General features: G+C 45.6%; 3 protein-coding genes across 3 annotated transcripts; 1 reads left to right on the top strand and 2 right to left on the bottom strand.

Annotated features, from left to right (window-relative positions):
• Positions 1-2,022: 2,022 nt before the first annotated feature.
• On the top strand, positions 2,023-8,380 carry CCR75_001725 (uncharacterized protein; the record flags this gene model as incomplete). The annotated part of the gene is made up of 3 exons (XM_067959826.1): positions 2,023-4,961; positions 5,026-5,999; positions 6,072-8,380. 3 exons carry the CDS (start codon positions 2,023-2,025, stop codon positions 6,209-6,211), a joined length of 4,053 nt encoding a protein of 1,350 aa, XP_067815648.1. The 3' UTR covers positions 6,212-8,380.
• CCR75_001727 (uncharacterized protein) lies at positions 6,640-7,038 on the bottom strand (the record flags this gene model as incomplete). Its single annotated transcript, XM_067959828.1, has 1 exon — positions 6,640-7,038. The coding sequence occupies one exon, from the start codon at positions 7,036-7,038 to the stop codon at positions 6,640-6,642; it is 399 nt and encodes a 132-aa protein (XP_067815650.1).
• CCR75_001726 (uncharacterized protein) lies at positions 7,341-8,327 on the bottom strand (the record flags this gene model as incomplete). The annotated part of the gene is made up of 2 exons (XM_067959827.1): positions 7,341-7,495; positions 7,580-8,327. 2 exons carry the CDS (start codon positions 8,325-8,327, stop codon positions 7,341-7,343), a joined length of 903 nt encoding a protein of 300 aa, XP_067815651.1.
• Positions 8,381-13,128: the final 4,748 nt, after the last annotated feature.

Below are 13,128 nucleotides of genomic sequence, written 5' to 3'. Positions count from 1 at the left end.
TGACCTCTTACGCGTTGCGCGATAACCTTCTTGAGGGGCTTGGAAGCTCCCTCCTTCTTCATCGAGCTTGTCCATGTAGGATGGAACGTGTGTGGGCCGTTGAACTGTCTATGAAGTGCTTCCAGATATAACGGGGCACCTTTCACTAGTATTGGTAAGTACTAGTTAACAAGAAACTTTCACTGATTACAGGTGCCTCGAAATTCACGTACACAAGAGTACAAGGAAGGTTTCTAGGTAGCTAAGGGTCTGTAGCTACCAAAGGTAATTCAATGGATTCAGAATTAGGGAAAAGTAAAACAGTACTTATAAAATAAGTTTCCTACGTAACGATCTTCTATCTACTACTGAATTTATTATGTTAATAAACATACTAAGTATGGCTCCTCCTTGCGCACCGCACAATCGTGTCTTGTAACGATTGGCGGGGTTGCTTTAGACTTAAATCAATCAATCAATGGAGCTAATGTCATATTGCATCAATAAGACCAAATTTGGTATTATTGGAACTATTTCAGATAAGATTAAAAAGATAATAATTTTGCACTTCATTATTGATTTTGCTTTTAGGAAATAATATATATTATTTTTCTTATACGAAATAACACTTATAAAACGGGACACCCTGTTACAAAAACAACGAAGATTGCTTGGAAGTGGCTCGGGGAGTACCTGTCTCCCAAGCCCTTTTCAAGCCATCATCGCATGCAAAATTCATATCGGGGAACGGTACTCTCCCCGACCTTAAGACGATAAGCTGTATTCGGGGTGTCTAAAGCGGTAGGGAACGGCGTGATTTTTTTTGACGAAGTGGAAGCAGACAAGCCTTTATTTCCGTTGGTCAATACTCCATTAGCTCGCCGACGAGATTTCCTTCAGCCGCTGTGTTACCGCCGCCAACAACAGCAACTTCTTCGCCTTAAAAGAAAAAGCCATCGCATGTAGCGTAGACAGAAATCTAGAAGCCTTGCCACAGTAGGCGGATTCGAAAGCGGTGGGATAAAGCCATGCAAAGAGTACGCGAGAAGCTGGGCAAGGCGGCGGGTAGCTGAAGCCTTGAACCGAAGAATAGAGAGGCAGCAAATGTTTGGATAGATCGTAGGTGTAATTATGTAATACAGTGTCTCTAAAGGAGAATTGGTGTTGATAGTAGTATACGGTGGCCGAACAAACTATGAATCGGGATCAACGGGACGTTCCATAAAAGAGGAAGGCAAAGTTGCAGAGATTGAAATTTTTTGTGTAACCTAACGCACGACCCGCGGAGGCCATGGAGGGGCCATGTAGTTCTACAAAGTGCATCAGGGCCATTCAACGTAGCTTGAAGGAAGCGCGGAATAGACAATAAGCTTGTATTTACTATAGGTATGTCCAATCTAAACCACGCATATATGTAAATTTCATTTAAAGCGTATAAAGCAAATTAGAAACAGCTGTTTTTTTATTTTCATGTGTTCTGAATTAACACTTGCTTAGGTGGTGGCTTCGAGCCATGTGGCCCTTTATATCTAAACTTAATATTAGAGTGGCAGGCGCATCCTATGCTTTTAATTACCCCCGCCGTAACTTGCATTTGTCTATTTTGAAAAGGGCAGAAAACAAACTTGCATTTGTCTATTTTTCAAGAGGGAAGATAACAATGTTGTATTATCCATGATTAGCACTACATTCATTTATTCTTAGTGAAATAATATTCCAAAATATGCTTTTTCTCTTTTCCATGTCAAGCTCAAAATCAACTATGTCATATAATTAATTGAGATGTGTGTTGATTCAATATTCCATTGCAACATACACCTCATAGATGAAAGTTAATTTTATTTATTAATATACAACTTGTATGGTTAATATATTCAATTAAAGACTGAAGACGCACTGAAAACCTTTTTTTAAGTGAAAGACGCAATCAGAGGTAAATTTATGTAATCAGTATTGTAAAATAACAATTGGCACGTCACTAAAGTCAAGCTGCCAATAAAGATCAACTTCTTGTTCACTTATACTTGAGTCGGTAAAAGCGTCATGGTACGGCTCGTAGAGTACCCAGAAAGCTCGGACGACGAGCAGTCTGACGACAGCAATCATAATTTATCCTTTGACGAGATTCCTTCAAGCACGAGCGCATTTTTCTCATGTCCAATGCCATCACCAAAGAGCGACGAGGACGACGAAGACTATGCGCCATCTATGGGCGACGCGAGCTCTGTAACGAGTTCCGTAGACACAGATGATCTTGATCCAGACAATGAGTTCGATGAGCAACAACCAGAAAGGACGAAAGTAGACCCAAAATTGAATAAATTGGATGGAGCTGTGCAGGACGGAGACATCGATTCAAATCAACAGCCCTCGAACGGATATTACTACGCATGGAAGGACCTCCAAGCGGCCTTTAGTGAAAATCCTTTCAAGCGCCGTTCTGTACAAAAAGTCGAAGAAGTTGGAACGGAGAAGGAAGCTTTTAAGGGAAATGAACCCAAGGCAGGAGAGGCGGCTAATTGGTTGGATGTCGAAGCTGAGAATCAGGCGACATTTGCACCTGGAGTGGCAGACACAAAATCTCGCGTACGTAAATGGGCGTCTACGACTCACTGCCGCACAAACATTTCCCCTCGATTCTCGACGCTATTTAGTGAAGACAAATTTTCTCGTGACCATAGAAATTCAAGTTTTCAAACGGAAATATCATCGATGCACCCGACTATTCCTGCTCTGTCGGCAACTATTTCTACCAATCAGAAAAACGACTCGACTCCTTTTAATTTTACCTTTGGGGCAGCACGATTGGACTCTTCCCGTGATCATGCGTCCATGCAAAGTCCGAATTTTCAACCGTGCGTCGACGTGCCATTTGTCCCAATTGAGAAAAAATCGGTTCCAGACAACCAAGACAAAGCTCCTTTTAAACCGTATAAATTTGCCGAACCTGGCGTTTTTCATGCCTTTTCGTCCAATGAACAACCCGTCCTACCAACTGATAAAGTTGAAATGGGCACGCCTTTGAATTCTGGTAATCCCGGCATGAAATCAGCCAATCACACGCCGAGGAATGGGGAATTTCTGTTTGGACAAGCTTACAAGCATCGAAATTTTTCTAGTACCTCTACTTTCGCACCAGAGTTTTCAATTGGATCAAATGTCACGATCGGGGATCCCGTTCAAGGCACAGACAATGAAAAGAAGGAAGCAAATCAAGCTTTTGCTTTTTTTGCTACAGGCGTTGCTGGACCACAAAATCGAAGTGCGAAGCGCCGGAACCGAAAGTTTGGCACAAGCTCAGCTTTTATGTCGTCGTCAAGTGGTAGTGCCAGTCCATTGCCTATGGACACGACATCGCAAAAATTTTCAGTCAGCCATTCGATTTTTAAGAAAGCGACTCGGACCTTTGAAACACCAAGCTCGTCAGCTTCTCCATCTGTCTTTTTATTTGGTGAAACGAAAGCTACTCAGAATGTGCATGCAAATGATTCGACTTCGGCCAGGTTTTCAAATCCGACAGTATTTGGACCTACTGGAGGAAAATTTGAGTTCCAAAGCACCAAAGCTTCGCCTTTTCATGAACCTGATACATCATCCGTTCCAACCAGCACTTTTGGCTCTAACAATCCGTTTGTTAGTTCAAGCACGGACACTTGCGGGCACTTTATGTTTGGAAATGGTTCGTCGCATCGCTTTTTTCAATCTGACAAAACTGCAACCGAAATTCCGGCAACGAATTCACAATTCCATGGCCTTGAAAAAGCCGAAGGGTCGACAAATAATGCTTTCCAGATTGGCAGCGCGGATGCCAAAAAAACTTCACGAGTTCGCTCTCGAAATAATGGGCTCTTTAGCCATAAAAGCAATCAAAGAAAGGATGGTAATTTGGACTCGAACGAGCCAGAGCCTTCTCCCGTATCAACATCGTCAGCTTTTAAAACGCCATCTCCCGTATCAAATTCGTCTTCTGCAATGCCGTCGCCTTTTAACATGCACGATAGACGCAGTCGGAAGAACGCTCGTCTTCGGCATTATGGACAAACATTTCCAGCTGATCCAATGAAATCGTCCTTTTCCAACTCGGCAGAAACAAAAAGCTGTTTTAATGCAGCTAATTTTTCTGCAAAGAAAAGTACCACGGCTTTTAATGGCCTTCAAAGTACTTTTAGCGACAGTCACCGTAATGAAGCCAATAGCTCAAATCTGTCACAACCTCCTCATTCGGATCAACCAGCCAAACCTTTGAAAGAAGAGGCGCATCCTGCTTTTGCAGGATCGCGTCGAATTCTTCGTGCGGCACTTCGAAACGTTGGTTCTCGTCGAGATGGCACGAAATCAGCGTCACCAGCTCCTAGTAGCAGCATTTTGACAGAAGGTGATGCTGAAATGGACAGTGAAGATGAGCGGGATTGGGAAGAATTAAAGCGACTTGGTGGTGTAGCCCACTGCGCACGAAAATACCCCGAAGCTGCCGAATATTATCGTCAGAGTATCGAAGCTCTTGACTCTTTGCTGTATTATAATTTAATTCACCTTTCGTCCGCGATACGAACCGACAAGGCGAAATTGCATGCAAATCGAGCTGCATCTTTGTTAATGCTCATGCAAATGACCGAAGCAATGCATGAATGCCGACGCTCGATTGAAGTGGATGAAACGTATGCTTGTGCCTACCTTCGCTTGGGTCGGATTCAAGTTTTACTTGGCGATACTGCGCATGCCCAATCGAATTTGAAAACGGCACGACACTTGATGGTCGAGCAGGGAGGTGAAGCGAAAATGAGAGATCAAGCAGATTATGCGTCGCTTTTGAAGATGGAAACAACGATTAAGAAGCTGACGGCTTTAGAAGGTGAAATCATGTGGTACGTTGCCAATGGGGATTATAATCAGGCTCTTGTTCACACGGAGAAAGCTTTGCAACTCGCACCAAGAAGCCGAAAGCTGCAAGTTCAAAAGGGCCAAATCCTCCTTTATCAAAGGTACGCATGTATATGTTTTGTAAGAATGGTGAAAAGTAGCATCTTATTTGAAAGTGTGTGCCAGAAAATTCGATCAAATTGTTAAATTTTGCAATGCAAACATTGAAAAGCATCAAGCCACTCAGCGAAATTTAAGTCGCACAGCTGATAACGGAGATGAAACAAGTAGATCCGCTACGAGTTTAATGGTGGAAAAGATAACGATTCTCGGAATTGAGCTCGGTCTTTTGTGGGCCACTTCGTGGCATTACCAGAATAAAGTGGAACAAGCAGTCGAAGTTCTAAACGCTTTGGAAATGGTGGCTCCTTGCAGCTCTCATGTTATTCAATTAAAGCGGCAGTGGCAAGATATGAAGCAGTTGAAACACAATGGAAACGACCATTTTAAGCGAGGAGATTACCAAGAAGCAGTACGGTTTTATTCCGAGGCCGTTCAGATTGATTCAGCCCATCAAGAGTTTTGTGCTATAATTTATTGCAATCGCGCTGCTGCGCAGATGGGATTAGGACGGTATCACACTGCCATTTTAGACTGTAATGAAGCGCTACAACGCAAGCCAACGTATCCCCGTGCATTGCTTCGTCGAGCCCGCTGTCACGTAGCATTAGAGATGTATCATGAAGCAGTCAAGGATTTTGAGCGCTACTTGCGTGAACAACCAAAAGACGTGGCGACAGCAGACGTTTGTCGCGAAAGAAATGAGGCAAAAGCCGCGATTGCCAAAGCTCGTATTGAAGCAAGTCGACGCGAAGCAGCGAAGAAACGAGCGGAGCGTGAGCAACACCAACGACGTCAGAATTGCGAGGATGACTCGTCGCGAGATGAAAGTCGATTTCACGATAAGTTTCGACGTGGCTCAAATGGCAGTAATGAGACTAATAGCCGACATCAATCGTCTCGTGCCGGTGGGCGCACGTCGTTTATGATATCGAAGACGCAACGCCGAACTCATTATGATGTGCTTGGCATTGCGAAGAAAGCAACAAGTGATCAAATAAAAAAGGCCTATCGGACGCTGGCGCTTGTGTATCATCCAGGTATGTCGTTTTTCTGTTTTGATTTTGAAAATGGGAGAAGTTATGCTGACGATTGTACGATTTGTTGTGCAGACAAAGCCAAAACGGCAACTCACGCGGATTTATTTAAAGAAATGACAGCTGCGTACAATGTACTTTGCGACGAACAGGCCCGTTTGAAATACGACCGCGAGTTGATGTATAACAGGTTTGGCAACTTTTACGAGGACTGAGGAGGCTGATGAAGTGCAAGACGCAGGAAGTTGATGACCAATTTTGTAACAACGTGGGGTATCAATTTAAGTTGATATCGGAAGTTGACGTTGGCACCGTCGTGGGAATGAATGAACGACCCCGAAGGAAGGAAGAGCCTATTTGACGCAGGCGAAGCCATGTCGTAAAGTAGCTTACTGAGGGGCTACGATTGTTATTGTCTGGGGCTCATCGTGGCTATCAGATGTCATTGCTTATGGCAATTTGTAAATTGGTGACAAGCTTGACTCCTTTTTTTCGTACTCCACGCTTCTGTTGTGACTTAACTCTTTAAGGAAGAAGCACGACGTGATGATGTCCGATATCATTTTGAAATAGAGGCAATTGTAGTGTTTAAAAAAGTAAACCATGCGTTTTCGTAGTTTCGAGGATTGGCTACTTTTGCTTGTCACTCGCCTGAAATCTTGTTGCAAAACGCCCGTACATTTGGCTGCAAATATAATGACGGACGAACTTGACGCTTCTCATTTAGGTACGTTTGTGCTTCTTGTGGCGTCATTCCTCGGTGTGCGACCAACCAGCACAACGCCACGGCAGCGCTGCGTCCAGACCCCGCTTTGCAATGCACGTACGTCCTCACACCGCGCTGTTTTTGGGCACGGATAAAAGATACAGCTGCCTCTAATGCCGATAACGAAGGCTCGGCGTGGTCCACGGTTGGAAGCCGGAGCTGTTGGATATGCTGGCGTTTGTACTGCTTCTCTGGTCCCGCATATTCGTCGCACATGTTGACCACAGCACGAACGCCCCGAGACACTAGATCGTTCACATGAGGCATAAAGGACATGGGAGCGGCTCCTAAAAAGACGTTAGAATCTACCAACGTCCAGTAGTTTTTTCGCCGCGAAAGGTACGTTAGTGGCCATGTTGGATAAAAAAATAGGCGGGCAGCGACTCGAGCGATTGTTTCAGGTAAGTAGTGGAGCTGAAACGCAGCGTAGAACGTTAAGATTGCCGAGATCCAGGCGGGCCAACTAGTGATTAAGAGTCGCAGCGTTGATAGTGGCCACATGATCCTTTTATTTATTCATTTTGTAGCCATAAGGCCCGAAGATTGATAAATGGATACATTTTTGTCGTATTTCGCGTTTAGGAGGATGCAGCGGTGGCATGTTCAACGTACTTTTCAGAAACAGCTTCGTATTCCGTAACAAACCAAGCTGCTGAGTTCTTTTGAATAAACTTAAGAAAGTCGTTGAGGCGCGCTTGAATTCGATTCAGCTCGCGCGGAGACATGGTGGAGCCTGCCAGCAACATAGGTAATCGCACTATCCATTACAAGGAACGTGTTAATTTGGCTACACAACGAATTTTCTGGTACCACGTACCAAAGAGCCGAATAAGGTGTTCCGCACCATAAATCTGTGACAGTGGCACTACTTGGCTATCTTTTTGATGAAGTTCCTGATACTGACGCCGCTCCATGCGATAGAGCAGTATGGAGCTCAAGGCACGATCAAAGTACGACTGGACGCCAATCATGATGCCTTCGATATTTTTATACTCCTTGTCCCCATTGGCTTCCCCTTCGCGCACTTTGCTCTTTTTGAATGCAAGATAAGTCTGAATTATCTGATCTACGTTGGGTTTTCGGGGAAGTGGCACGAGCTTATGCGGCGCATGGGTCACATTCTTCCAGTCTTCCACAAGCTGCTTCTTCAGCGAAAAAGGCATTTGAATGCTGATTTGCTTGGGTATTGCCCCATCATCTTCCGATCCCTCGACAGCATCGGGATATTCTTCAACTTCGCCCTCTGCGCTCCGCTTTAAGCGCTTGAATGGGGACTTGCGAGCACTCGGGGTGTCGACCCCCGCCGAGCTAATCTTTTTCCTCTTTGACGAGCGACTGTTCTTTTTTGTCTTGGCTACGTCGTCCTTGGCTTTCTTTTGCAATGCACGATTCGCGGGCGTATCCACAAGCACACGGTCGTGACGCACCCACTCGTCCCACTTTTTGGCCCAGCCCTGGTAGTGCACATAGTACTGCGTGCTAGCAGTGGGCTGACCGCCAGTGCTTGTCGTTTCCTGCACACCGTGGCCGTTGTCTACCTTGAGCACCTTGGCATCGTAGATCATGAGGCCATGGTAAGCCAGCACGATGTCACCGATTTGAATCGTCATAGGTGTGGCAAAAATTTTGTAAAATTGTGGCCAATTTGGAAGGATGGGCAATATTCCCATTTATCCTATTCTAAAATAGTTAATTACTTAAATCCCATTTATTATGGGTACCAAATGTGGTCGCCGCCACATATGAATCTGGCGGCCAAAATCAATTTTAAATTAGCTAGGGTAAGCTTTAAAATTAAATAATTAAATAATATGCAGTCCCTTTATAATCTTAAGGCGTTAAGTGCCTTCCTAAGGCTTGAGCATTGACCTGTAAGAGATATAATCCTTTCTAAGGTATATAATCTTTGGCACTAGTTGTCACTTCGTTCTACGAACCTCTGAATCCCTTGAACTAGGATTCCTTAAGCTTTAACAGCTTGTACGACTCCCTGAGTTGTTAAACCATTATTTTCTTAGAACTAAGAGACTCTTTGAGTCTAAAAGTCTTCCTCTGACTTAAGGAGCGAGGTGGCTCCGCTACACCTGGCAGCACTCGTAGTCAATCTACGCCTGAGTCTTCTTAAGACTAAGCCTTCACGGAAATGGAAAAGTTTACAGAACTTTTAGATGCGAAACACGCAGCTTGTGACAAGCTCGAAACTTTATTTGGGCTTGAACATGTAGAGTTCAATATATCCCAGAGACCAGAGGTCCTGCCTGATAGAGAGTTCGTATGACCTCATTATTGGCATTTCGGAATTTGCAAATATTAAACCATGGGTAGGCTGGCCTGCACGCAAAGTTGCTAAGTCTGGAAAGGATGTGCTCCTGCGAGATGCCTAAGCAACTGATGTCGCGTCCAATACAGTTGAGGATGCGTTAACAGTATCTCAAACGTATACAAAGCTGATAGTCTAATGTAGCCAAGCTCCTACCCAGCTCGATGAAAATTGTGTTTTTTCAATTGTGCGGTGGGACACGGAATTTTTACATAACGTCGAAAAACGTGGCTTTTCTAAAAGCGACCTGGCCTTGACCAGCAAAGAGTTTCATTTGCCGGTCACCAAGACATTCTAGTCCATTGTTGACGACAAAAAGCAGTCCACGAAGTTCTCTTTTGAAACAGGAGTGACTGCCTTGTGGAAATTTCTTTCCTTTCGCGCGGACAGGAATAGATCCCACGTCGTCTTTGAGATATTTACTATCTCTTTGCTAGATCCGAAGACATGCTGGATCACCTTTAATGAAGACATTCCCGCCATATTCTCTTTGACGCCCTCGGACATCCGTTTTTTTTGAAGGTCTGTCCTCTTGAACCGGGACTGCTTAAAAAATTCAGTCGTTTCGATGTGCCTTCGATCGACCTAGTTAGTAGAGTGCTCGTTTTTGGAGTCACTACGCACTTTGCCTTAGAAGCGGGTGCCGTAAACCGTACCAAACAAGGATCTGTGTCGGTTCTTGTGACGCTTGACTTCCTGTGTTTCCCTTTCAACTGCCACAGGCCCTCGGCTCTGTGCAGGATGTGCTCCTAGAATAAGTGTCGAATCGACTTGCAAGAACAAAGAACACTGTCTTGTGGTAGACGAAGTATTGTTAAGTATTGCTTTCCTTCATAAAAGGGCAGGTCATGGATAACATGGTGGTATAGAAAACAACTGGTACTGCAGCGTTTTCATCGAAACATTTACGGTTGTCGAGGAGATGGGAGATCGAGATCATAGGCTCACCCTCCCACCGTATATGAAGAAGCATCTCTTATTTACCTGGTCAGCTGAAACGATATGTGGATCAATCACATACACCTATCCGTATAAGGAGACGCCTACGTGGGTCGAACGTCGTTCAGGTCAGGTGACAGGAAAGATGAACGACTCAAGCCGACCGATTCCTCCCAGCTTGAAGGGAGCAAGGAGAAATGCGCGCTTAACGTGAGCCTCTCAACATCAGCTGCTCAGAAGGTCCTACCGACTGGTTCCTCCCACCTTGAAGGGTACTCAGAGAGCGAAAAAGACTGCGCACTCGACGCTAGTCGTTTATCATCAGCTGCTCCGAAAGGTCCAGCCAAAGTTTCAGCTGCTCATAACCCTAGCGATCATTCGACCAAACATAGTGAACTTTTGTTTTCATTCGAAAGCAACACGACTGAGATCGGAGAAATACGGCACGGCAAAACCCTTAAGTGTTGCTCGAGGAGTTGACGCCATAAAACTAATGAGCTCTGTAGTTGCGCTACAGGAGCGGAGAAGTATTCCATCCGATCGAGGCCATCCAGATGAAGGTTGTATAGATAGTCTGTTATCCGTCATATAACAGCCTTCAATACGGCGACTAATGACACCGACTGGTCACGAGAATGTGCCGTAGGTGAGCTTTGTGCTCAGGCTCTTCTGCGCCAGACTCTCCACTTTGAATAGCCTTCGCGGCAGATGTTGGGTTCTTACCCAACAAAAAAGCAACTGCACCTTTAAGCAGTGCTCTTATTACCGATTGCTGCGCTAGTTGGCGCAGACGATTAGACAGTTGCCTCGTTGATATCAGGCAAGTTTGCCTTTGCAACGTAAGGCGTCTCCATGTCAAGAGCAATGGTTAAATTGTGGATCGGCATAATAGCGCCGTCACCCTTTTCACCGGCTCGTTGCCATCATCACCTCTTTGTGGTGATGGTAGCGGTGTAGACTCATAATGGCGTTGATTCCCACCCGCATCCATTAGTGCTGGCGGCGTCCGATAGAATTGGCGATCTCGGCCAATAATTGCGGCTGTCGGACCTACGTCCGTTCAGTAACATGCGTTAAACGCTGCTGAACGACGTATTGCGGATCTCGAGGGTCAATTCTCGCGACTGAGCTCGGATCTTAATGGTGTCTGAGCGAAGGCCCGTCAGGGTTATGAACGCCTGAAGACTCGCTTGGACCTCTTTGAGCGGACAATGCTGAGAATTCGCGTTACTCGCGTGATGTCCCTCGCTCTCCAAGTCCTGTTCGTGGAGGTAGGAATCGGTCCGATAGCTTTTCGCCTTCACCGTCTCCCTCACCCGAACGACGCTCGACTCACAGTCGGCGTCACCATCGCTCTCCTTAGCCAGATGGGAATATGTGACCTCATTTGGGTCTACATACCGTTTCAGACGACCCACGTAAAATACGGGGTGCGTATTCATATACGGGGGAAGGGTGAGCTTATAATATAGGTCTCCAACCTCTTCTATCACCGTAAAGGGCCCAATGAAACGCGGCAACAACTAGTACCTCCAGGTAAAACAGAAATCGCATTTTTAGGTAGGGTAGCAGTACTTAATAGTTATTTTTCACCCACTCTAAAGCGTTCATTATTTTTTTGCGACCATTTCGGTCCGCATATTCTTTTTGCTTGTCCTGTGCGCTTGCCATTGCGTCACGGACTTTACGTGTGATGGCTAATCGCTCATCCACAAAGCGTTGAGCCTCGCTCATGCTTTAGCATCAAACTCGCCTTTAACATCGCCGGGAGGTCGGTCATATGGCGTAGTTTTATAACCACTGCTAAACTGACAGGTTCACTAGGGCAAGTTTCAGTCTTACAGGTGATACCCTCCTGGGTTATCGTCATATTGCAAAACTATGTCCCTCTTTCGCACCGACCATAGTGAGGGGCCCTCCCCCACTAAGACTCGGGCTGCGCACAAACGAGACTGGCGTCCGAGGATGGCGCAGTCCGTTAATATAGAACGGTGTCTCACTCGTACAGGCGTAAACACTGTTATTTATAGCGAACTTTACAAAGAGCAATTGCTTGCTCCACTTATTGGGAGTTGCTATAGTGCGTAAGACATCCACCACGACCCGATTGGCACGTTCTGTTTGGACATCGGTCTGGGGATGATCTGCGGTCGATATATGAAGCTTGCTACCTAGCAGCTCAAATACATGTTTCAAGAAACCAGACGTAAAATGTGGATCCCGATGTGATACTATGGACTCGAGCATCTCATGTAGTCGGTATACATGATCCAGGAACAAGAGAGCTGCCTCCTTGCCTGTGATTAATGTTTTACATGATGCTAATGCACCATTTGCTCAGTCTGTCTGTAAATACTACAAGTCCCGTCCGACCCTCAGAATCGGGTGGCATGCCAAACAAGAAGCCCAGACTTACTGACTTCCAACAGTTGGTTGGAATCGGTAGCGGCTTTAGTGGTGCAATGCTGGACGGTGCAGGCTTAATGCGCTGACACTGTTCGCAAGAGCGAATATAGTTGGCCCTTCATCTATATAGATGTGGCCACCAAAATTCCTTTGACGCTCGTAAGAATGTCTTCTCACGGCCCAGATGTCCACGAGATGGCGCATCATGGAGCTCGTGAAGGATCATCAGCTTGAGATCTGTGTCATGCGGCACATAAATTCTCAAGGGATCACAATGTGACAGCTGATGCCATAACAGGCCATTGCTGTAGCTAAAGCGATTGAGCTTAGCTTTCAGGTGCGACGGAAGGGAAACCTTTCGTCCACCGAAGTGATCCAACAGAAGGCGACAGTGGTTGTCGAGACTGTAGCTCTCTTTTATCTCAGAGGCCAATGAGCTCGTCACGTGGTATGCCTTCATGGCTGCCAACGTTGACGGCTAAAATCGTGCTTTCGCACTAGACACACTTTCCTGGTGTCTAACCTCGAAGCCTGGTCTGCGCAATAAAGCGTCAGCCAAGACGTTTGACTTACCCGGCTTATATTCAACTTTGAAATTAAATTCAGAGAAGAATGTGAGCCATCTTGCCATTCTAGGCGAGAGGTGCGGTGAGTTTGTTACGGTCCGCAGTGATGCGTGATCCGTATAAACCACAAATGGT

This window comes from Bremia lactucae, linkage group LG8, assembly GCF_004359215.1.
Source record: "Bremia lactucae strain SF5 linkage group LG8, whole genome shotgun sequence".
Taxonomy (NCBI): domain Eukaryota; phylum Oomycota; class Peronosporomycetes; order Peronosporales; family Peronosporaceae; genus Bremia; species Bremia lactucae.
Note: the sequence above shows the minus strand (reverse complement) of the source record. Positions and strands in the feature narration are given on the sequence as shown.